Genomic DNA, 26872 nt, shown 5'->3' with positions numbered 1-26872 from the left:
ATATTTGCTTTCTTATAACGCAATCATTTTCAAATAATCAAAATTAAAGGTTGTGCCTGTTAAGCAGGGACCTGTAAAAATCAAGTCAGACAATAACCCATTTGACAAAAAGGCTTGATAAAATCTATAAATGCTCCTTACACTACCTATGCAGGCAGCAAAAATATTATACACCTTAATGCACCCAACAGGGATGACAAACAAAAACAGCTTTCCATCTGTCATTCACCCCATCCTTTTAATTTTATTTAAGTCAACATGACCCTAACAATATTAAAATTCAATGTCTCCATTGGTTAGAAATCAATATAGCCACTTATTTTTAAAGCAAGAACTTAAATGGCTATTAGAACAAATTGCTTCCTTTGAGTAATGGTCTGCAATTGGATTGGTAATTGATGCAAGTTTGGTTCATCCTGTTAGTATTAGATCATTTATTAAAGTTGCTTACCTTTCTGAGGACCTCTCAGCTGATTTTTCTGGTGTCCTCAGTATGGAGCGTTCTGGTGATCGGGAACGAGGACTAAGGGAGGCACTTAATGGAGAGGAGCTACGCAAAGACGACAATGAAAGACCTTGCCGTCGCATTTCCTGTACCGCACGCTCTCTGTGGAACAGCAGTAAACATTATTCAAGTACAACTACAGTGCTTTATTGCTTATTCAAGGTGGCTACAATTACTGCTGATGCATTTCCTTTTAACTAAGCCAATGAGACTCCATTGCTTTCCTAAAAAAATTAAGAAATGTAATTATTAAAATGCTTTGTTTTTACCGCTCAAATCTCTCTGTAGTTAACTGCCTCTTGAGGATTTCAAGCTCTGTTTGTAGATGTGTGGCTTTACTCCGAAGCTGGGCCACTTCCCTTGTCTGACTTGCACTGTTAAAAGAAAATTAAGAGGGTCATCAGCCTGCATTCAATTTCTACTTAAAAGATAACACGAACAAAACCAAAAAAGAACAACTCACTTTTTACTGTCGGCTAGAGTGAGCCTATCCCTGAGTATTTTGATTTCAGACTCCTTCTCATGAGAGCTGAGATGGGTTTGAAACTCCTTCTCACGGTTACTGGACAGAAGCGTTTCCAGATTCTTAATGGTTAATCTCTCACTAGAGAGCTGCTTCTTCAAAAGCTCAGTCTCTGACTTCATATCTTCCAGTTCTCCCAGGGCCTGGGGGATACATCAACATTTTTACATACAACAGGTACATTGGGTTCCATGGGCAATGTCTCCGATACAGCAATAATTATTGTATTATTATCACTTTGGTTTGCCTTAAATAGCTAAGATTCTGCAAAATGTGAGGCACCAGGGAAGCAGGGGATTCTATAGTCTTATTGTCAAGTAGCCTAAACAGTTTTCCAAGTTAAAATGTTATGCTGTGGTTTCATCCAGCTTTGTACTTCTACACAACGATCTGCTGAACTATGCATCCAGGTTGCCAAGTTGTCGTTTTTCTTAACTTCTTATTTGAAATAGTCATACAACAAAAAATATATCAGTTAATATGTTTAAAAGTTAATACAGTATAGTACTACACTATATGCAAATTATTAATCCCTGTCATTTTTGATGTTTTATTCTAACTTTTAAATATTCCCTTGTATCTAAATATACAGTCACAGACAAAAGTACTGGCACCCTACACTTAATATATGATAATTTAAGAAAATATGTTAAAGACAAGCATTTAGGGAACATTAGCCACTAAATGACTAAAGACCACAATACACAATTTCTTGTAGTTTAACAATCTTTATAAACATAAAACATAAGCCATTTCAAATATTTGTTCATGACAAAAGTACTGCCACCTTTACCTTAAAGTCTGTAAATGTTTAAAATAACTCAAAAATATATTAATTGATTAAAAACCACACACAGTAATTACGCTGAATTAAAGTCAATAGCCAGAAAAAGAGGTAATTATTTCCAACAGTTGTTGAAGAAGATTGTTTTCGCAACACAGCAGATGATGGTCAAGACAAACAAGTTGCATTCACGTTTAAGAAAAACACTTGTAGAAAACTACAACAAAGGAAATTGGTACAGAACAGTATCAAAAAAAAAAAAATTGCATACCAAGAAAAACTGAAATGCTTGAAAGTAACAAATTACAGGTACAGCAGGTAGGAGAATCATCGAAGCAGCTAAAAAAAAAAATCCAAAATTAACAGCCAAGGAATTAAAAGATTTACAAGCCTCGGGCACAATAGCGCACAAAAGAATTGTACAAAGTCACCTGAACACAGAAGAGTTGTCTGCACGTAGACCTCGCTGCAAACCACTCAAAGAAAATTCATAAAACAAAACCATCCAAAATCTGCCAATAAATATGAACAGGAATCTAAACCATTCAACAAAATTCTATGGTCCAATGAGAATAAAATAGGACTTTTCTCCCCAAAAATTGACCACAGTATGTTTGGAGGAAAAAAGGGAATGCCTTCAAATGAAGAAAACCTTGTAGCTACAGTTAAACATGGAGGTGGTTCGATCATGATATTGTGGGGGGTTACAGCAGTTCAGGGAATGGAGACATTCATGTGACAGAAGATCGAATTAATGTAGCTATGTTAGCTCAACATTCTATAAAGTACAACGACACCCTCTGCTCATAGGCTGATTGGCAGACGGTTCATCTTCCAACACGACAATGACCCAAAGCATACAGCCAAGTTAACTATGGAATTCTTGAAGAGATAAAAGTTCTGGAATGTCCTTCGTAATCACCAGATCTCAATCCAATAGGAATGCTTTGGACTGATCTGAAAAAAGTTGAAGCCAAGCATTGTGTATCCAATCTATCTAAGTTGAAGAAAATACGCAAGACAGACTGGGCCCACATTTCACCAACAAGATGCAACATACAGGTTAAGAACCATTGTAAACATCTAAAATACATAATAAAAACAAAACGAAAACACACAAATACTAAAAGGGGTGAAAATGTGTACAGTATTTTTTCCACATTGTACAGCTCTCAAAAGCACTTGTCAATGAAAAAGTAAAGCATTTAAAAAAAAAAACAAAGTATTTTCCTGCCTTTACAATACTTTTATTTGACTTTCATCCACATACAGCAGAAAGCTACTGTTATAATTGTTATTTTAGATTTTTACACAAAGAGCTGGAAAACTACCCCAGAGAAAGAATGCTTTGAATAACAGTAAAAATACAGTACCAAGAAATTGTGTACTGGGAGAGCTCTACTGTATGCGGAGTAAAGTTTGACTGCCAATTATAAAAAACATTTCACTTATTTATTAAATGCTCACGTCCAATGTATCCATTTTGCACTGTAAAAATAAACCTTACAGATGACAACCGAATATAGCAAAAAATAATCCATGTTCAGTGTTCGCATCTTATTAAATCAGACAATTTTTAAACAGTTACATATTTACACACTTTGCACAGTATGCACATTGTGTTATAGCCTGTCATTAATAAATACAGCCTGTTTTTTTTCATCGTTTTTTTCCTCGGTGTGAGGATAAGTTATGTGGCATGTTATCTGTATATTTACATATTGTCATTTTACTAACTAAAAAATGAATGTACCTTTGTGCCGTGTCTGCAAAATAATGCATTTACCATAGATATTATGATAATCATAGATTTAAAATTTATAGAAAATATGCAAACAATTGTGTCGTCGGTGCATTTTATTTGTCATCATAACTTGCCATTATTCCTGAAACTAAGGCACATGCATAATTTTTTTTTCTCTGCAAGGTAAACCTAGTGTCAGTTTTAATGCTGCCACTACCACTTTTTATCTTACATTTCATGAAGCAACTTAGTTATCAAATCACTAATTGACTGATTGTGTTCCCTTGTTAAATAAAAGCAAACTCCTACAAGTTTTACACTTCAAGCTGCGGTAAACTTCGCCGTGCCTCACGGTACCACAGATTTACCGTGGAACTGGGGACATTTTTCACGGAACCCACTGCAAGTACAGTAAACCTTACATTAGAAAAGGATTTAGTGAAGGCAGACTTACCCTTTCAAGCTCGATGCTTTTCGAAGTCAGCTGCCGAGACATTGTCTCTTTGCTGGAATCAAGTTTAACACAAAGTTCTCTGACAGACGCCAGGTCTGCTAAGACTGAAGATTTCTCAGCCTGTGCTTGCCTGACTTCTTCTTCCAACCTGGACATGTTTTTAGCTACAGATGAGATTTGCACCTCATATGCTTGCTGTGCACTCATGTGCTAAAAATAGAATACAAATATATTTATAAAAATGGTGCCTTACTGCTGTGGCATTATTTCAGTGACATTTATACATACAATACACCATATAAACCTTAGCAAGAGTAACAAAGTGTAGTAAATTCCTTTTGATCAAACAGACTTCAAAATCATTGTTTTAAAATATGCAACAACAATCCTCTGTTCTGTACCTCCTGAATTTCTCTTTCCAGGTTGTTCACTCTTTCTCTTAGATGTCTCCTTTCTGTATCTACAGAAAGTAACTCCAGTCTAATTGAGCTGTTGTGACCTTCTGCTTCTTGAACCTTTGATTCCCAGTTTTCAGCCTGGCCATAGGCCATTCGGAACCTCTCCAAGAGATCACGATTCTCCTGCTCCTAAAAATGATTATACAAAAGAAAGAATTATTACACACACACACACACACGTATTCAAATCCCTGACCAATTCTCTCATATTACCGAATTACAAATGGTACATTGAAATTTCGTTCTGTTTGATATTTTTTAAACATTTAAATTCAGAATCAATTATTGTAAGGTGACATTGGTTTTATGTTGGGAAATATTTTTAAGAAAAATAAAGAACTGAAATATCTTGCTTGCATAAGTATTCAACCCCTGTGCTGTGGAAGCTCCCAGTTTGCACCGATGAAAGAAATTGCCCTGACGAGGACACAATTACCTTACCATTGGCCTCCATCTGTGAACCATTAAAGTTGCTGTCACATTTTCTGGATAAAAAACCCACTGTTGAAAGATCATTGGTAAGGCTGTGAATCTGAAGGGAAATGAAGACCAAACAGCATTCTACAGAAGTTAGAGATAAAGTAATACAAATGCATAGATTAGGGAAAGGGTACAAAATAACATCCAAGTGTTTGGATATCCCAGTGAGCACAGTTGGATCAATAATCCGGAAGTGGAAGCTGCATCACACCACCCAGGCACTGCCAAGAAAAGGCCGTCCCTCAAAACTCAGTGCTCAAACAAGAAGACGACTTGTGAGAGAAGCCAAAGAAAGGCCAACAATCACTTTAAAGGAGCTACAGAGTTCAGTGGCTGGGAGTGGAGTAATGGTGCACCAGTCAACCATATCAAGAGCTCTGCATAACACTGGCAGCATGGGAGGGTGGCAAGAAAGAAGCAGTTACTCAAAAACTACCATCTGAAAGCACGTCTGGAGTTTGCCAGAAAGCATGAGAGTGACCCAGCTGCGATGTGGGAAAAGGTTTTGTGGTCAGATGAGACCAAGATAGAGCTTTTTGGCCAAAACTCAAAGCGCTATGTGTGGCGCAAACCTAACACTGTCCATGCCTCAAGACACACCATCCCTACAGTGAAGTATGGTGGTGGCAGCATCATGCTGTGGGGATGCTTCTCATCAGCAGGGACTGGGCATCTTGTTACAATTGAAGGAAGAATGGATGGAGCAAAATACAGGAAAATACTGCAAGAGAATCTGCTTCAGTCTGCTAAAAAACTGAAGCATGGAAGGAAATTCACCTTTCAGCAGGACAACGATCCCAAGCACAAGGCCAAAGCAACATTGGAGTGGCTCAAGAACAAAAAGGTGAATGTCCTACAGTGGCCCAGTCAAAGTCCTGATCTCAATCCCATTGAGAATCTGTGGCACTATTTGAAAATTGCGGTCCACAAGCGTCGTCCAACCAACCTGAACAACCTGGAGCAAATCTGCAAAGAAGAATGGGCCAAAATCACTCCGACACTGTGTGCAAAGCTGGTACATACTTACCCCAAAAGACTTAAAGCTGTTATTGCAGTGAAAGGTGGCTCTACCAAATATTAATATGTGGGGGTTGAATACTTATGCAAGCAAGATATTTCAGTTTTTTATTTTTCTTAAAAATATTTCCCAACATAAAACCAATGTCACCTTACAATAATTGATTCTGAGTTTCAGTGTTTAAAAATAAAATATCAAACAGAACGAAATTTCAATGTACCATTTGTAATTCAGTAATATGAGAGAATTGGTCAGGGGTCTGAATACTTTTGCAAGGCACTGTGTGTGTGTGTGTATATTGTATATATATTATATATATATATATATATATATATATATATATCTCTATATATATATATACACACACACACACACACATACATACATACATATATATACACACACACTACCTCATGAATATCAGATGGATATTAAACGGACAATGATTTTTACAATGTATAAAACTCCATTGGAACTCACCTTTGCAGCCATTAAACTTTCTATCCTTGAAACTTCAGTTATGTAGGTGTGCACTCTGATCTTCAGTTCATCTTTTTCATGCATAGCTTCCTGCATCTCGGCATTGATTGCCTGAAACAAATGAATATAGCATCACAATGCTTTAGTTGTAACAACAGTAAAAAAAGCAAAACTATCCATTCACCCTAAACTCAAAAATAATTTGATGTTCAGCAGTTTAATCTATGCACTTTTCCACTAGGTATTATGATCTATAATTGAGAATTTTGTATTAAATAAAAACATATAGTTACACTTAATGCCACAAAACTTCCAATTGCATAGTCCAAGATTTTTTTTTTTTTTTTTTTTTTTGTATACCTGGTTTTCCCTGGTCATGGTAGCCAAGTCATCTTGAAACCTCCTATTCTCTCTCAGTGCTATTTCTCGAGATCGACCCACTTCTGCAAGTTCGTCATGTGCTGCATCCACCTGGCGCCGCAGGCTGGTTATTTCACGCTCACGATTATTCAATGCATCCTTTAGACGGCTGTGATTTAACATAATATGGGCAAATTTAACACTTCCTATTCACGATGTGCAAGAAATTAAGTGGTAACTACAGGGCGTATTGAGCGTACAAGGAGATAATAGACTTCTTAAATGGATAAAATCCAAGAGGTAAGGGAGACTGTTGTAGCCATGTCTATGCAATGCATATAGGTTATACCCAATATAAGAAGTGCTGTGATCTTTCCTTGTTTTAAAGTTCTGTTTTTAATTTGTTATAGTCATTAGATTCCTGCTGCCATGCTGTCAATTCATCAATGTATGTTTATCCAAAATGTACTGTGTCATTTAAATCATAGGATAACAGGATTTTGACTTCCAATGAAATATCACTTTCATATAATAAAATCTACATTATACAATTGTATCCATTTTTAAATAAAATATACAAGCAGGAGTGACCACTAACATTGTTATTGAAATTATTTAAATTCCTTTAAACTTAATTCTCACACATCTTTTCCAGTAAAACAAAAACATATACTACAGCATTTTTATAGGACATTTATTGTGGCTATTACAGTTTTTAAGCAAGGATTTAGTATAATGTTGTACTTCATCATGTCCAGCACAGATAGCTTTTAAATAGACTGTAGCTTTAAATTGCAGTTTGAATACATCAGACAAATTTGAATTGATACTTACTCAATTGATGCTTCCATTTCAGAAACAGCAAGCCTCAAATTAGTAAGAGTGTTCTCCTATATAACAAAAAAGAAAAAAAAGGAGAATCACATAACCTAACATTTTAAAGTGTGTACTTTCATGCCATTTGCAACTAAATGATCTGCTGAGAAAAATGTAAACACATTTTTTGGAACTAAATTATCTGCTGGGAAAAATGTAAACACATTTTTTGCAACTAATTTGCTACCATCCAACAACACCCCCTGCATATATTATAAATGTACTGGTACACCTTTTTTGTGCAATACTTACTTTGTTGGCAATGTTATCTTCTAAAGCAGCTATTCTCTCTGTCTTCTCATCAACAGTTTCCTGAAGATTGTCCTTTTCCCTGTCGAGGGCAGATATTGTATTCTGGAGAATGGTCAATTCTTCCCGTTGAGATGAGCCAAGTCTGATTAAATCATCTTAACAAGCACAGAAAATTGCTTTACTTTAAGCTGTATAATGAGTTTACTGCTTAACTATAGATGAAATGACACATTAAGGAAATTAATTACATTTATAGGAAAATGGCACTGATTATATAAAAAATGCAGTTAATACCACTGCAATGCAGAGTAGTTTCAAATCCCACTTCTTATTGTAGTTTGTGGTTCTTATTAAAATAATTCAAACATTGAGTAAACTCTGTACCTGAATTCTAGAGCAATTCTCTAGTAGCCAGATTCTATTTTACCATAGACTCATACAGTATAACACTAACTAGGCTCAGCAGCATGTAAGCATTACTTATTAACTAGAGGGCGCTGGCTCTGGCATTTTGCAAATCGAGCACACATACAGTAGTGTGAAAATGTATCAGAACACCCTATTGCTTCTATAGTTCTGATTTGGTGTGCAAATGAAATCAAACCACTGTAACTGAATCTTCGAAAATTGTCACAAAAGGCAAATTAGTAATTGTCTAATTTAATTGATGACTTTAACAGGCCACACATGAAATTAGTTTAAAACGGTAAGAGAAAAGGATCACAGACACAAATGGTAAAATGTGTGTTACTTTTTAGCTGTTTAAGATGCCCAATTAAAAGCAAAGTGTTCTATAATTTTCACGTAAGTGCCTTTTTTTCTATAGGTTTAGGTTTTCATGCATGTAGGTATACAAAGGATATAAATGACAAATCTTGAGGTGTTCTAATAAATGTTCACACTGGATGTTTCAAAACATAAAAAAAAAAAAAAGTTTAGAGGATAGTAAAATAAATAAATAACGTGATATCACCACTTACCTCTAATGTTTTTTTTTTTTAGATCACTGGAAATGCCACAACTCTTACTTATTGTTAACCACAAATCATTATGCCAGGGAGATAGGCAGGTGTGAAACCACACAGTTATACTTTGTATACTGTAGTTAATTTAATAAGTAGATGATAAAAAAAAAAAAAAAAAAAAAAGATTACTGGTACCTATTTTTTCTTCAAGCTTTTGGATTTTTTCTTGAGCTTTTTGAAGTTCATTGACTTTCACAGAGTGACGGTGCTGGGCATCTAAAAGAGAGTGCTCGATCTGGTCTTTTAACAACCTGCAGCAAACATTTAGACAAAATGTGACAGATTATTTTTTAAATTTGCAAATATAGCAGCATACAACTACCAGTAAGTACTGGAATATTATATTTTACCAAATCATAGCAGTTATTTGACCAGGGAGAGACACAGAACATTATCTTATCCGTTTTAATACTTGCTGCAAATTGAGCTCACACTTTAATAAGGAATGTAATGTTAAACATATACAGATAGATGTTTATTGGTGACCATTGAAAGAATCATGTAATATTCTAACAATTAAGCAACTGAGAATGTGTTTGAATTTAAAAACAGAATGCCACATGTTAACATAAAACGATACTTTCTCTTCAGTTAACCCTTTTTCATAAGCCCCTTTCACACCGGCATGCTCTGCCTGGGTCGAGACCCAGTGTAATGCAGGTCAGCTATGCGATTTCACACTACTTTTTGTGCAGGGAAGCAGGGTCAACCTGGGAGACATGAGCAAGTACACAACGTGAGTACGGAATGCTTCGGAAGCAGGAACATTCACGTGACACCCCTTCATTTGTTCAGACTTTCAAGATGGCATGCTTCTATCTCTGGATCGAATCATCGGCCCAAATGTTGATTACAGCAAATGTTTCTTCATCCCTGCTGCAATCTGGCTCACGGTGTGTCTCAAATCAACAGAAATATGGCTAAACAGAATAAACAGAAATGTTTTTTGCAGAAGTGAAACCTTCACATAGGCGAGGCTGTTTTTGACTTTGTCCGCTTATGAACGCCCATCGTGCATTTTGTCTCACTCGACCTGGGTGAAAACCTGTCAACCCACATCACGAGGTGGGTCTCTGTCAACCTGGGTACGTGGTTCCACACTATGTGGGATTGAGACCAGGAAGCTAGAACCTGGGTTGGGACCCGGACAGGAGCGCAAGTATGAAAGTGGCTATAGATTCTCATTTCCAGATTAAGCAATGTGATGAGTCAAAGGGGTTTCGGTCTGCAATTCAGCCTCCCAACAGTAGAAGGCATCAAACCAACTCGGGATTTCCCTTACCAAGGTCTTGTGACCATGACAAAAGTCATCTTTTTAAGGGGCGGCACCTTGGTGAGGGGCGGAAGTACGAGTATGTAAATTCCAGCCACTGGAGTCAAGTGAAATTAAGGATACCTGTCAGTTTGGGATTGGTGATCCACTGACTACCGGGGCGGGGTTTGCATACTAAAGGGAACGTGCTACTGTGTTCGGGGTTGGTCCTAAGGAATAGAGGCGGGGAGAAAAAGGCTGGAGGAGTACTTGGTTGTTGTGGACTGTGTCACGAACGGGGGCTTTACTAACTGGTTCTTTTCTGTTTTTATTCCTTTTGTTTTATTTTTGGATTAAAGCAGAACGCGACGAGGACTAAGAGGCTCCCGTTCCTTTGTTTTTGATTACTCCCGCACTCCCTCCCTCACATCCTTTTTTATTATTTTTCTTTTTTTTCTCGTGTAATATTAAATAAAATTTTAATTGTTACACGTAAATCACTGTCTGGAAAATCCATTTGTACTCACACGCCTCACAAGCAAATACAGAAATATGGTTTGAACCAAAATTTTTCATAATTTAATTATTCATAAATCGTTGTAACACTATGAAATAAAAAAAAAAAAAAAAGTCACAATTTTTAGACTGCCAGGTTTCTTATTTGTGTAACCACGTTTATCTTTCTAGTGCATACAAAATATATCTCAATACAAACCTCAGGGAGCTTAACTCAGCTCTATGATGACAGGCTTCATCTGAAGTTTGAGCTACTTTATTTGACTGAGACTTGATCTCATCCTCAAGCAATTCTTTGGTTTCCGTTAACATTGTCACATGGGCCCTGAGATCACATCGTTCTTTTTCAAGCTTAAAAAAACAAACAAAACAAAAAAAAACACACACACATGAACAGGCATGATAAAAGTAAGGCCCTGGAACATTTACGATAACACAAATTTCACAAAAATCATATATCTGATTGCCTACTATGAAAAATAGATACTTTATTTTCCTTAGTGCTTTACATTAGTCTTCACCAGCCTCTCCTGTTGATTTCATACTTTTATCAACTAGAAGCAGCACTGCAGTATCTGAACACGGTCCGGCGTCAATGAAGTTAATTAAGGGTTGGTTTATACTTCCGACTGCGACCCATTTTTTGGTCTCAGTCAGTGGACATCTGCACTGCCTCGAGCTGCATCTTTTTTGAAAAGTCGTACGGCCCTTTCTTGTATGTCTGCGACTGCAAAATGCACGGGATCATGCTGAATGACTTGCAGTAGGAGAATAGAGCAGTATTCAGTTACGCAACACTGAGCTGTTCTACTGTAGGAATTAATTTGAGTTTTCTAGTTGTTCGGCTTGGATTTCAATGTCTGCTGTTAAAATAATATTATAAAATAACATAATAGTTTTAAAAAATAAATATTGAGTATATTTATTGCAGATGAAGCAATCTGATTGGCGCTAACACAGCCCAATACATTGCCCAATTTTCTAGTATTATTGATGTAGTTTTGTACTTTTAAAAAATGTTGATAAGTAACGGCAGCAAATGTTTTACTGGTACGCAGTACTGGGCCGTACCGGCTTACTTTCACCTCTGACTACCATGCACAGCAACCACTTGTATAATAATAACAACAACAATGAATACATTTTATTTGTATTATTGTTATTCTTGAGTCACTAATAAGTTAATGTCGCTATTTATTTTCTGCATGCAATTACTTTCCCCATAAAATCAGTAATGTTGATCAGCTATTCAATACGTCTGATTGGAGAACAGCTGACCAGTTTTACTTGTTTGCTGCTGATAAAAAAATATGAGAGCCAACTTACACATTCACTAAATTCATGAGACAGGCAATTTTAAAATCCCGTCTCAAAGTGTCATTGGATTGTGGAGTCTGTTGGCAACCCTAGTCAGAAGTCGACACCGGCTGTAACGCAGACTGACTGAAAGTATGACTGACAGCTACGACCACTTTGCTGCATCAAAAAGTCTGCAAACTCGGGGGTGCTTCAGTCCTTCTGGCGCACCCTTAGAAGTGTCTGCAGATGACATACGGCTTTTGTCTGCGAGAGAAGTATAAACCTTACTACGGCAACAGGGTCAAACAAATACCAGCTTCATGATTGGTGAATTCCTCACACTGTCATTTCTGCATACTATTGTACTATGTGTATAATAAAAAACACAAAAGCTTTGATTTTGTCATTTCAGGTTTGCAGTTCACGTTTCTCCCAACATTTGGGGATTACAGGCAGCAAAGTAGGCTATGGGAATTGCAGAGTCATGTGTCAACATAAATTTTAAAGGTTTACAGAACTGGAAATTGTTGCTGAATTTGTCATTCAAGGTTGTTTTTAAAAAAATCTATATTGTCTGTTACTTTTTTTCTTGCAGTAACACAGACCATTTTAAACGACTTGTTTCCAGCAAAGCGACTCGAGTTTCAGTGTTAGAATGTACATTTTAAAGAGTTGACTCAGTAGCTATGTTTCAGCCTTAGTTTTTGGGTGATATCCTTGATAATATAATGTAAATAGAAAATGTGTTTTTGGGTGCTTTTTTTTAATAAAATGGCGATTTCGTGACACTCCGTGAAATGTGGGTTTTTTGGATTATCATTCGTAAATTTCATTAAATAAAACAAAGAATTTTCCGGGCCCCTATTGATAAGTAGTTAGTGAGAAATGTAATGTAATGTAATGTATTCCGCGGTATAATGATACTTATGGTATTTTTCAATTTTTCGATACCGTGGGTTTTTTTTTTGAGCTTTTAAAACACAATTCTGTAATTGTATGCTTTAAAAACAATATGAACTAAGCTTACTAATTTTTGCTTTGAGGAAGTGACCAACTACCCTGCGCACTCTGGGAAAATTTAATTACAACAACAGTTCTTGTGGAACTATTTGGGATTTCAGCCAGATGACAACAGCAATCTGGTTGAAGGCAGACTGCCAACATGTTGAAAGTGTTTAAAAGTGAAAAACAAAGGAGGAAACCCCACTAGTTTATTGAAACATCATTCAGATCGTCAATCTGATCTTTTTGCCAAAGTTTACTTTTCTTCAGTTCTTTCAGTTTCAGTAAGTGAATCCCCAGTGTGTATTTAAAAAGATAACAAATAAAACAGGAATGTGCTAGTAGCTGATCAAAAGGGAGTTCATTGATGCTTGTTTATTTCATCATTACAGTGCATTTGCAAGCTGCAAAAATATACTTTGCAGACATGTGTCATTAAAACTCTACTGCATGTCAAAAATGTAAGCAATGTTTTTATAGTCTTTGGATTTTGTAGTAATCAGTATTTTATGTGTATGTAATGTGGCACCTGTGAAACTCCTGTGTTTTGAATTGTATGCATTAGCGGTGGAAGGACCAGGATGAACACAGACTTCATTGCCAGCATATCAGTTTCCCTACAGATAACAGGATCAATGTGACTCTTCACCTGCAGAGGAAAGCACAGGACCTAGAAGCCTCCAAGTAACACTCCAAAAGTCCACCAATGCAGACGGCTGCAGGTTCAGCATAAAAGCAATAAAAAGCACTTGGTTTATTACAGTAGCCAGGGTGGTCTCCTTTTGTCTATTTACTTTCTTTGCAAGATTTTTAACAACCTAAAAAGCATGATGGGCCAAATGGCCTCCTCTCGTTTGTAAAACGTCTTTTGTTCTTAAAAGGTGCACTGGGATTTTGTTTTGACAGAGATATTTGGCTTGAATATGCTTAAATATAATGTTTCTGAGTATTCCTTAATGTAACCCATTACTGTGTTCATTAAAAATAACATTAAAAGTTTTACAGTGTACATGAATCAATCAGGCTAGTCTACTTTAGCATTTGTACTCTGTTTACTTGTTTTATTTACCCTTACCCTAACACTATAAAACTGTAAACCGAACGCATAGTGTTTAAAATTAAGGAATATAGTGTTAGTGAATATTCCTTAATGTAACCCATTACTGTGTTCATTAAAAATAAAAATAAAACGTTTCAGTGTACATGAATCAATCAGGCTAGTCTAGTTTAGCATTTATGCTGTTTACCTGTTTTATTTTCTAAAAGATCTGAACAGTACAGATTCATGGATGTATTTTGTAATGGACTTTAAGAACATAAGAAATGATACAAACAAGGAGGTCCATTTGGCCCATCTTCCTCATTTGGTTGTTTACTGATCCAAGCAAGAACCTCATCAAGCCATTTCTTGAAGTAACTGTGTGTGGCAGGGCAGAAGAGCCTTGCTAAATATGGATTAGTGTGGAAATGTATTATGATTTAAAAGTAATGGTTTATTGTTATTATTAAAGGGTACATAAGGACCTTCTTATTTTATTGTGTCACATGTTGCCATGTGTTGCTACAACTGTAAGTAAGGTGTGTGTTATTTTTATTATTTATTTTTTGTTTAACATTTTGACCATCTTGAGGCAGGGAATGCAATTTAAGAGTTTAAAAAAGTGGTCAAAATGTAAAAAAAAAATTAAAACAACACACTTACATAAACAGTTGTAGCAACACAAGAATGGTTTGTGGGGATGTACTGTTACGATTTAAAATGTACTGTTGTATATTTATTTAAAACGAGTACGTTATTGTTTGGCAGTGTGGATGGGTTTAAAGCCCCATCACTGTAAACATGTGCAGAATGTGGCCATCTCTCATTTCTTGCTAATTCGGAAATGGCCATGTGTATAAGCGTGTGTGTTTGCGGTGGGTGTTGAGGGAGGAGGAACGGGAGCGAGAGAGACAGGACAAACAAAACAAAGAAAGTGAAAATAAAACAATTGCTACACGTGCAGGAAGCACGGTGCTTGTTTGAGTGTTAGTGTTGTTTGTGTTACGAGATCTGTTTTTGTTTACCCTTATTTTGCTCGATGAGGGTTATTTCTGTGCAACATTTTGGTTTACTTTTGTTGAAATAAATACGCTCGCACCAATGCTTTCAACCAGCAGGTGCCTGCCTCTCCGCTTCCTGGTCTGGGTACGTCACCACTCGAGCCGTCCTGTCACACCGTGTTAATCAGCTTCCACAACAGTGTTTCATTTTTTCAATCCTTGCTCACATTTTTAGAGCACTTCTAACCCCCTGTAAGTAAAACATCTGGCCTAGTTATAAAAAAAATCTGCTTCCAGGAAAGTATTTCTATGTTATCTTGCTATATATAAGAATTAAGAGATTCCTTGTAATTGGAGTATTTGAAGCTGTCTGAACACACCACTCTTTTTATATGTAAAAAAAGAGAGAACATGGTGTATTTTACACTAAGTGTTGCACTTTCCTACCTGTTTTATTTGAATTTCATAGTCTGTGGCAATGACATTTGAATACACTGGAACTGGAAATATTTAAACAGCAAACATTCCACCATGTTGCAGCATTATTAACTATGTATAAGCCTCTTATGCACTTTACACTTCTTAAATGGCTGCCAAATTCCTTTTTTTGCATGTAATGGACAAAAAAAAAAGTATCAGTATTGAATATCATGATACTGTGCATGGTATCACATCGATGCTCCCTATATGAGGTATCACAGAACACTACAAGCAGCATACAGTATTGTAATAATGCACTGAACAGTGTTAATCAGTTACATTTTAAAAATTTAAAAAAATGTTTTTGTATTTATTTTTTAGTCCTAGAATTTACTGGCCTATAAGAAATGAAAACTGGTTTGTCCAATGAAAAACACAACTAATAGCTTCTTGTTGCACTTACTGTAACAATTAAAAAAAAATGGCATTTACTAGTTAAAGTACCACTCTGCAAAGACAACCTAAAAAGCTCACTGTATAGTACTTACTGCGTGAATAGCATTTTCCATCACCGTTTCTCTTTTCTCCAACTGTTCCCTGTCAATGGCAGCTGATTCTTGAACGTTCTGCAAATTTGAACAAAGTTGTAAATGGGAATGAGACAGATATTCCCAAACACATAGCCACTTTGTTACTAAACAAACAAAAACTTTTTTTTTTGTCCGAGTCAGGCAGTCAATCCTTTACTATATATCCAACAGCGACAACAAAAGATATTCATGTTTTCATCCAAGTTACATAAATAAAATGATCTTAGTATCGAGTATAAACTGAAATGTTAATTTTTCATTGTACCTTGCACACCAAGTCTGTAATTGTCATACGAGAGCAAAGCGCTGATTATGGAATGACAACAATTGATTCAATCTGATGCTAATGTGTTTATGTCTGCAATAGCCGGAATAGTAGGCATACTACCAAACCTTTAATCTTTCCCTTAGACTATCTCGCTCCATCATCATTCTCCTGAGATCAGCTACAGCTTCCTCCCTTTCTTCTTCTACTCTCTGCAAGACTGCATGGGGCACAGCAACAGACTTCTGAGACTTGGGAGATCGGATTGCTTCTTTCCGCAACCTATTTAATTCATCCTGGGTCTGGAACAAAAAATACAATATTTATTTTTGTAACAAGTTGCCTCAAAAAATCTGACCACTTTTCAAAAGATTCATGGCTTTGGAAAATTAAGAGGCATTTGGAAAATGTTTAACAAATTTAACTGTGGTTAGTTTAACTCGCAGCAAACAACAAAGCAGATGTAGACATTCCATACTCAAATCATAAGATTTGAATAAACTAAAGACATTTAGGCCCATACGCATAAAAGATGCCGGTAATTTCCGGCCATTAAAATGTTTTTAATAAATAGTGGGCAGTATTTAACTTGTGATTCATAAAACTACTGCCTGATTATTTTACTGGCCAGTAATGGTTTTAGCTGCGATGTACCCTGAATAAGATATATCAAAGCTGAACATAGGGCCTGTGATGCAGTCACACCCACCCCCAAGGGCACAAAAGGCCTGCAGACACAAACATCGTCATCATTTTTCTTTCAAGACTACTGCAATCATGGACGCAGTGGCCCTGAAGGTAAATGGTTACACTTCTATTTCGGGGAACCAGGGTTATGATAATAACATAACATTCCCTATCAAGTACGAAATGTAACCAGTAACAATATTGCAGACCGACTGGAATACTAGGCTACCTTGCATGTTACCATTAGGAACCCCAGTACAAGTAGCTAGGGCTAAAAAAAATTGAGGGAGAAACCCCTATATGTCTATTTGTAAGGGTTGATCCAGAAGTATCCCTTAATACTCTAGTTCCAAAACCCAGTGTTTCATGGATACACAACCTGTTGTAGAACCTAGTAAAGGTATTGGTAGTAGCCCACACTGCTGCACTGCAAATGCCATTGACAGATGCTCCCTGAAATAAAGCCCACAAAATTGCCATGACCCTGAAGGAATGGGCAGTGAGCTTTTCTGGAGGGGACAAGTTGACCAGCTCATAGGCAGTTTTGCATGTGTCTGCTATCCATTTGGACATCCTCTAGCTAGACAGAGCTTGATCATGGGACTTTGTTCCAGAACAGGCAACACGTCATACACTTTTTGTCCTGTCAATATAGCACGCTAGGGTCCGCACACTGCAGAGCGCATCTTGCTCACCCGCTTTGCAAAGAAGATAGCAAGCAGTCACTTGAGCTCAGCTGAATGCGTTGGCTCAAATGGAGGCTGCAATAGTGCATTGAGCACAACTTTTATACTCCAACGAGGAAGACTGTCTTTCATGGGCGGCCGAAGCCGTCTAACCACTTTCAAAATGTTTTGCCCTGCCAGGAAGCTGAGCTCCTGGGGAGACTGAATCAATTTTGATATAGAGGCTGAAATAGCTGCCAAATAGACCTTTTTAGAGAGGGATTTCGCCTCATCAAACAGGTCCTGCAAAAATTGCAGTATAACTGCCATGGGACAGGTCATGGGGTCAAAGCCCATCTTGTTATGGATACAGGACATGTGTGGAGACAAGTTGCCTGAAATATCATTATCAATATCAATATCAAGATGTAGGGTTAAATAAAAAGTACAAACAAATCACACACACACACACACATTTATAGTGCTCGGTTTATTTTAAATGTATAAGTCATTGCACTGAAATAGCATCTGTGTATTCTAAGTACACATTGCATTAGCCTATGTAAAAATATTAGGCATATACAGCTAATCTGCACATTAGGCATATACAGCTATAGCTAAAAGTTTTGCATCACCCTATATAATTAACAAATGTTGCTTCATAAAGTTGAATGAAACCTGCTGAATAATGTTATGTTAACATAATGAACTACATAGTGCTTTGTCATTTTCCATATACTTAACAAAAACCTGACAAATTTCGAATTCTAAAATGAAATCCTGTACTACTATTATGGCTTCGGGTAGACTTTTGCAAGATCATTTTGTAATTTATTTGGTTACATGATGTTAAATAAAAGAACAAAATTATGGTAAAATAGTTTTATTTAAAATTGTCTCAATCCAAAAATTCTTGGTGATGAAAAAATTGTACAGTAGTAAAATCAAATGAATAACCTAGCATATGTTCTTTTTACTTTGGCCTATAGGTTACCAGTAACAAAATAAATTATGCTGCTGCATTACACATACTGTACAATGCTAAAAAAACTAACAAAAAAACAAGTTAAATTGAAACGAAATGATTATAGCGCATTTTCATTACCATAGCCTACAACATACACAAAACAGATCACGGTGCTGCATTAACACGTTATGATATTACACAGTACCTTACATATACTGCACACACTTGATAGAAATACATAATTTTTAAATGTACACAGAAAAATGTGCAGTGTACTTATGGCTACAAGTAACACACAGTTGTATGCAAAATTTGGGGCACCCCTGGAAAAAAATGTATGTCACAATGAATATTTCAGAGAACAGAAGCTGACTTGACCTCTACATGGTACAAAGTTAAATATGACACCTTTCTGCAAATTTTAATACAGGATTACTATTTATTTGCATTTATTACAGATTCAAAATAATAAAGAAAAGTGAACACGGCACGTGCAAAAGTTTGGGCACCCTTTTAGACCATTCTTAATTACTTCTTAAAAAGACGATTACTAAGGCCCAGAAAGGTTGATTCACTCGTTAGGGCTTCAATTAGTCAGGTGAAGTCAATTCCAGTGTTGAACTATTCTGAAGTAACTTTATATCTTATAATCTGTCAGACTGTGATGGTTGTTCTACCTGGTTTCAACAAGTATGGGCTCCTCTAAGCAGATGTCTGAGGACTTAACAAAACAGAAGGCTATAAAAAAACTCTGAACGCTTCCAGCTAGCAATTTACAACTTATACAACAAGGATCTGCATGGGAGAGTTGTCAGAAGGAAGCCTTTTTCTATGACCTCATCACAAAAGTCAGAGTCTAAACTATGCAAACAAAAACCTTGATAAGCCTGAAGCTTTTTGGAATGTGAAAAGAGGTTGAATATTTCAGCAAGACAATGATCCAAAACATACCTCAAAATCAACCATGAAATATTTACAAGAAAGGAGGAGCAAGGTTTTGGAGTGGCTGTCACAGTCCCCAGACTTGAATATTATTGAAAATCTGTGGGGAGATCTCAAACATACAGTGCATGCAAGGAGACCTAAGAATCTTTGAGCTGGAAGAGTTCTGCAAGAGTGGGAAAAAATTCTAAAGGCATGAACAGAAAGACTCTTAGCTGGCTATAGGAAGCAATTGGAAGCAGCTATATCTGCCAAAGGAGGTGTTACCAAGTACTAAGTAACAGGGTGCCCAAACTTTTGCATGTGCATTGTTCACTTTTGTTTATTATTTTGAATCTGTAATAAATGCAAATAAATAGTAATCCTGTATTTTTGCAGAAATGTATGTATTTGTACCATGGTCAGGTCAACTTCTGTTCACTGAAAGATTCATTGTAACATACATTTTTTCCAGGGGTGCCCAAACTTTTGCATACAACTGTACCCTACCTACTACTATTGTTTTCTTTTGGCATGAGTCAAACTTTATTTTCTTTGCAAAAAGCAATGAAATACTTCACATTCAGAATACTGTCCACCACATCTTGCATTTTGAACCACTGGAGTCCAGCAGTATTTCTAAAAGCTTCTTGTCCTTTTCCAACCGATACATCTCAGATTGTTTAAACTCTGTAGAGTTTGTTTCTATTCCCTCCTTTAATCAACTTCTTAATTTTAGCAATTTAGTAGTGTGGCAGAGCAAAGCTCTGCCGTTTAGAAATTGGCAGGGATGGGGTTAATTTCCCCCTACCTGCCTGGGTTTATTATGTTCAGGTGGCTGGGGTTGATTAAATGATTAACTTAATTAACAATCAATCAGCGCCCAGCCACCTGACATAAAAGGAAGCCTCTAGTTCTCATTAGGAGGGAGCTGAGGAAGCAGGTTGGTGATTTTTTGGGTGTTTGTATTTTTGGAAAGTTTGAATCCAGTGAAGGCATCGCCCAGCCTGGAAACCTTAATTTGGTAAGTTTTGTTTTGTTGTCTTTCTTTTTGTGTTTAAAGATTTTTATTTTGCCCTTGTGCACATTTATTTTGTGTTATTTATAATAAAATTTGTATTTTTTTTTTGAACTGCAGTCTGTCTCTGGGCCTCTTTCCACTCGCCAGCCTGTCACATTTAGCTACTTGTATCTGCTGATGGGTTTATTTTCATCCAGTATAACAGTCGATCCCCCCCACCCACCTTCCCCATGGGTCTCTGGATAATTCAATTCCTAGCGTCACCGAAAATGGATTATGATCAAGGACATATCAGAATGTATGGCATAACGGTGTCTGTATAACAAGGGACTCCTGCACTAAAAGGTGCTGGACATGAGTGAGAGGTTAAGAAAACCTAAATTCACTCCCCAGTAACTTGCATTATTAAAATAAGACAAACTTGCTAACGCAGATCAGCTGTTTTGTAAATACAAGGTTCTGTGGCTGAAAAAAAATGTCAGGAGATAGCTGATCGGGTTAATGCGATTGGTACTATAAAAAGGAGATCATATACTGCCAGAAATGCTGGCACAACGAATGTCAGATTGTAAACAAAATCTTCTCACTCTTCCAGATCATGTTCCAAGATATCTCCCTCCTCCTGATGTACAGTCCACACAAGCATACCCAAGCCTGGCACTTACTTAAGAGTAACAAATAGGCTACAAACGTGATTTATATGTTTTCCAACCAGTAAGTAGCCTATCCTGTTCATTAAATTGCATTAAGTCGTCTGTATGTGTTACAAATAACAAAATATTTAAATTATGCAATAATTGGATAATTACAACAGACATTTTTGTATTCTTACTATTGGCTTAAATACATGTTTCTAAACGCATAAATTATGCTAGGAAATTATATCTAAGACACAACTCATTATCTGCCTGGTCTGAGGGATATATTAATTATGATACAATTAACGGCACAATACAGATTTATGAAATACGTAAATGAGAAAATTGGTCTCTGGTCGAGATGAGGGTCTTTTTTTTTTTTTTAATTTACGGTAAATGCCGTTTATGCATCACCCAATAAAATACTGTCATGTTACACTTATTACTGGCACAATAAATAAGATGGTAAGTTTTATGCATATGGGCCTTAGTATTAGCCAATTCTGCAGCAACAAACAATGGTGCAAACTGTACTTGCACTTATGTACTGTATGCTCGCTTTTCTTCTTTCAAATAATTAGCCATGTTTTCTCACCTGTTCACAAAAAATGCTTAGTTTGTCTCTTTCAGCAGTCAGAACTTTGACATTAGCTTGAACATCCACCATGTGCTTCTCAAACCTGTCCAGCATTGCCTGAAGCTCATCACGCTCCCTGACAACTTGCATGAGTTCAGCCTCATTGCTGCCACCCTGTAAAAACAAGCAACAGTTTTCAGGTTCATTGATTATACTAGTCTGCATTATTTATTGTCCATGTATAGCAGCACATCATTATCATTTACCATTATTATTTGACCTAGTTCCGTACATACCATATTCTTGAACAAAAAGGGTCAAGGTACACCCTAGGGTTTAAACAGGTAGATTGATAAATTACTCTAGGGTAGTGATTGCTCTGCCTCCTGAAACTATAAAAATTGTGGAAAGTAACACAGTATGTTCTCATACCGTACAGAATCAACTGGAATTTTAATGAAGGTACCCTGACTGGTGAAGCACGTGTTGGGCTCCGTCCTCGCCTCTGACTTTCTCCTCCTTTCACCATCCTCTGCAAGTATTCAACTTCAGACTTGAAGAAATCTCGCTCCTCTTCCAAACTTTTCACGAATGCATCTAGGCGGGATGGAGATTTATCTTTCCGTGAGATACCATGCAGATCCTGCATTCTCTCCAGCTCGAACACCAGCTCTCTTTCTAAAGACAAAAAAGAACCAGCAAGGGGAGTTAACCCAGTAGTACAAATCTACAGTTTAACAAGCTCTAAATAAGTAATCTGAAATGTAAATACTTAAAATTGTCTCAATGTCTGATTTGAATTATTTCATTTAACAATTTTAATTAAGCAAACGTTTGTAACATGCATACCCTGCTACGGCTGCACATTAAACATTAGAGCTATGCCTTACAGCCACTAACAGTACCTGATAAATTTCAGCGATACGTACATACTATGCTATTCATACAAGCACAAAAACAAGCGTCTACTTACCAGTTATAGTCAGTTTTTCCACTCTGTCTGCAAGTCTCTTCTTCTCCTGTTCTAACTGATTTATTAAGCCATTAAGTATTTGTTTTTGTTCTCTGCTGTCAAGAAGATCATCTTTTAACTTGTCATTTTCATGGTGGCATTCTTCCAGTTCCTGAAAAATACGTTGCAAATGGTCCAGTAGAATATTACATTGTTAAACACTGCTAGTAGTATGCCTAATTATTATTACAATATTAACAACAACACACATTTTAAATACATTGCAGTCTTTTTGAATTAGAAAAAAACCTTAATAATGAATAACTTCCACGGACACATGAACTTTAGGATATGGTGAGCAGATGCTTTTCAAGACTATTAAACAGTGTCCTGGGACAATGGTACACTTTTACATCTAACGGCTGCGGCGCTAATTTATTTAATCTAGTTTTACTCCAACACAGCCAAATGGCAGTTTGCAGTTTGAGGTTCTGAATGTATACTTCATTATTACTACCTACTTATTCACTTAAAATAATAAATATCATTTGAGCTTTTAAAAGTTTAAAAAGTTGACAAATAAAACACTTTGCCCAAGCACTCGCATTTCACATGAAATGGCATTGCAGAGTTGTGGAAACAAGCAAGATTGCAAATGAAATGCCAAACACAGATTTTTCTTTTCTTCCTTAAACCACACTAAGACACACTATCTTAAGAATCTGGTCATTTTGGGGGCTCCCAAGTGGTGCATCCAGTAAAGGCACTCTGCATGGAGTGCAGGATGCGCCCTATAGCCTTTAGGGTGTCTGTTCAAGTCCAGGCTATTCCACTGCCGACTGTGGACGGGAGCGGCGCACAACTGGCTGAGCACCCCCACCAGAGGGGGGAGGACTTAGGTCAGCCAGGTTGTTCTCATTTCACCATTCACCAGATACCCCTGTATTCTGGCCAGGTGCCAGCGGGCTTGCTTGTAAACTGCCCAGAGCTACATTGTCCTCCGACGCTGTAGCTCTGGGTTGGCTGCATGGTGGGTATACAGAGTGAGAAGAAGCGGTCGGCTTACGGCACACACTTCGGAGGACAGTGTGTGTTAGTCTTCGCCGCTCCCGAGTCAGTGCAGGGGCAGTAGTGGTGAGCTGAGCCTAAAATGCAATTAGACATTTCAAATTGGGAAAAAATCAATTGCCGATTACTTAATTTAAAAAAAAAAAATTTAATCTGGTCATTTCCAAACCCAAATAATCACTTTTAAATGTTTTCTTGTTTAACACTCTCTCTAATTCTGCCAGTGGTTGGTTAAAGTATTGGGTTCTGAATTTAGAATTACTGTATAAAGTGGTGAACTTCCGAGTACCAACATTATTTGCCTGTAGGATTCTGTGAAAGACAATTGGTCTTATTTATGACAGCAAACTTGGACTCAAGTGCTGTACAAAGCACCATCCATGAGCGACTCACAGTTTTGAGCTTTGCAATGGAATCTTCAAAATCTTCTATATCCTTGTGTTGTCTTTGAATTTCTTCCTAAAAGCAAAAGTTTTACAAACTTTACAAATATAAATTAGATGCTTCATCTACAGTTCAAATATCTAGGACCATAAAATAGAAACAAAATAGGTTTTGTGTGACCATTTGTAGGAGGAATCAAAACAAGTAACACTGGACTGTTGTAGAAAATTATACTAGAAAATTGAGGGAAGACCATTGTTACTGACAGGGGGCTATAATTTTTCCACAATGGCAGAGTCTGCAGTACATATTTAATATATGAGTCAATCAAGAAAATAAGTGAGGCAAGGTTGGATAGTAAACACAACTTTATATAGTCCAGAAAATTCTCTAAGTATTTACTTGCATTTCAAAAATGCATGCTACAATATATAGCTTGTACCTTACTCATTAACTACTCAGAGTAGCCTTTGTCTTTGTTTTTTTTAAATACTGTAAATCTTCCAATTTTTACCCCTCATTAAAATTGCTGAAAAAAAATGTGCAGTTTGCAAAATAAAATGTATGCGGCAAAAACAGTCAGCTCCACTGCACTTTGTAATTCTGGCCACAGATAACCAATTTGTTTCATTTTTCAGTCTATACCTTAGCTTCCAGAAGCTCCTTATCAGCTGTCTCCAGCACCATCTCTTTGTCTCTCTCCAGCTGTTGTGCCAGATGATCAATCTCAGTAAGTTCCTGGCACAGCTCTTCATTTCTGGCACTTAAGTTGGCGACTTCACTGCTAACAGTCTGTTTCCTCTCCAGCAGACCCTGGACGCGCTTCTCTAGGTCACGGTTAGCTTGCTGAAGATATTCAATCTGAAAAGAGATGCTTGCAATGTTAGAAAAAATGTACCAATTACCTACAAAACAGAATTGATGTCTGCAAATTACATTGAAAATCAAATTGTGGCAAAACTTTTTTTTTTTTTGGTGGGCAGGGGGGGTGTGCATACAGTACATTACTTCAAACAAAAAAAGCCAGCTTCTTTAACATAATGCTTTCTTAATAAAATGTTTTTATGATGCCATGTAAATTGCACACCATATTTGTAAATACAGCAAGTTAGACTAAAGCCCTTTTTCCAACACTACCTGCAAGTTTAGATGGGCAATGAGTTTCTCGTTACTACTGTTACGAGCTTCCAGTGAGATGACATCATGAGGACGACCTCCATCCAGTGCATGGCCCAAACGCTCTATCTCTTTATCTCTTTCTTCAACCTGGGGGGGAAAGAAAAAAAAAAAAAAATTCGTTTGTCAATGTACAATTTCCACCAGAAAAAGAAAAAAATATATAATGTGTCCCGAGATTCTGGAGCCTGTTGCAACCCTACTCTCAGATCAGGTGTCACAGGTTGAAATGTCATTAAAGAAAATAGTGGGTTACGGCAAACGTACAGCTCTCCTTTCTTGTAAAGGTAAACGGTTCTGTATTTTGATGTTTCTGTTGTGGGGGGAAGGCTAGTGGCTAAATTGTGTATGTTTCAAACTGAAATCTTATTCAGGGATGTATTTCCAAATCGGGAATAAAAATACTATTAACTAACAGGCTCAAAACTAAAGCACGTGCGTGTCCTTTGTTAGTAGCTGCCAGTCTGTTTTTCAGTCAACAGTTTCCTTCAGTTAGTTTCCTTGACAGATTTTGTAGATTCGGTATTCGGTTCAGTATTCAGCCGAATCTTTTGAGATGGATTCGGAATTCGGCCGAATCCCAAAAACTTGGATTTGGTGCATCCCTGCATCCCTAATATATATATATATATATATATATATATATATATATATATATATATATATAGATATATATATATATAGACACACACACACACACACATATGTTTGGGTAAAATGGACATTTTTGTTTTATTCTATAAACTACCGACAACATTTCTCCCAAATTCCAAATAAAAATATTGTCATTTAGAGCATTTATTTGCAGAAAATGACAACTGGTCAAAATAACAAAAAAGATGCAGTGTTGTCAGACCTCGAATAATGCAAAGAAAATAAGTTCATATTCATTTTTAAACAACACAATACTAATGTTTAAACTTAGGAAGAGTTCAGAAATCAATATTTGGTGGAATAACCCTGATTTGCAAGCACAGCTTTCATGCGTCTTGGCATGCTCTCCACCAGTCTTTCACATTGATGTTGGGTGACTTTATGCCACTCCTGGCGCAAAAATTCAAGCAGCTCGGCTTTGTTTGATGGCTTGTGACCATCCATCTTCCTCTTGATCGCATTCCAGAGGTTTTCAATGGGGTTCAGGTCTGGAGATTGGGCTGGCCATGACAGGGTCTTGATCTGGTGGTCCTCCATCCACACCTTGATTGACCTGGCTGTGTGGCATGGAGCATTGTCCTGCTGGAAAAACCAATCCTCAGAGTTGGGGAACATTGTCAGAGCAGAAGAAAGCAAGTTTTCTTCCAGGACAACCTTGTACTTGGCTTGATTCATGTGTCCTTCACAAAAACAAATCTTCCCGATTCCAGCCTTGCTGAAGCACCCCCAGATCATCACCGATCCTCCACCACATTTCACAGTGGGTGTGAGACACTGTGGCTTGTAGGCCTCTCCAGGTCTCTGTCTAACCATTAGACG

The 26872-nt window shown here is 36.9% G+C and overlaps 1 protein-coding gene across 1 annotated transcript in view; it reads right to left on the bottom strand.

The window, feature by feature from the left end:
• cep135 (centrosomal protein 135) overlaps positions 1 to 26872 on the bottom strand; it is a 44362-nt gene that overhangs the window by 872 nt on the left and 16618 nt on the right. The window contains exons 7-25 of the mRNA XM_041225207.1: positions 25361 to 25489; positions 24869 to 25084; positions 24233 to 24298; positions 22793 to 22943; positions 22286 to 22497; positions 21838 to 21993; positions 16472 to 16645; positions 16037 to 16114; positions 10927 to 11078; positions 9095 to 9210; positions 7935 to 8089; positions 7641 to 7696; positions 6807 to 6975; positions 6447 to 6557; positions 4412 to 4597; positions 4011 to 4220; positions 969 to 1171; positions 775 to 879; positions 452 to 607 (exon numbers count right to left, since the gene is read on the bottom strand). Of these exons, the coding sequence (XP_041081141.1) occupies positions 452 to 607; positions 775 to 879; positions 969 to 1171; positions 4011 to 4220; positions 4412 to 4597; positions 6447 to 6557; positions 6807 to 6975; positions 7641 to 7696; positions 7935 to 8089; positions 9095 to 9210; positions 10927 to 11078; positions 16037 to 16114; positions 16472 to 16645; positions 21838 to 21993; positions 22286 to 22497; positions 22793 to 22943; positions 24233 to 24298; positions 24869 to 25084; positions 25361 to 25489 (2801 nt within the window). The remainder of the gene's footprint in view (positions 1 to 451; positions 608 to 774; positions 880 to 968; positions 1172 to 4010; positions 4221 to 4411; positions 4598 to 6446; positions 6558 to 6806; positions 6976 to 7640; positions 7697 to 7934; positions 8090 to 9094; positions 9211 to 10926; positions 11079 to 16036; positions 16115 to 16471; positions 16646 to 21837; positions 21994 to 22285; positions 22498 to 22792; positions 22944 to 24232; positions 24299 to 24868; positions 25085 to 25360; positions 25490 to 26872) is intronic.

Source organism: Polyodon spathula, chromosome 2, assembly GCF_017654505.1.
Source record: "Polyodon spathula isolate WHYD16114869_AA chromosome 2, ASM1765450v1, whole genome shotgun sequence".
NCBI lineage: Eukaryota > Metazoa > Chordata > Actinopteri > Acipenseriformes > Polyodontidae > Polyodon > Polyodon spathula.
This window is presented reverse-complemented; position numbering and strand designations above follow the sequence as displayed.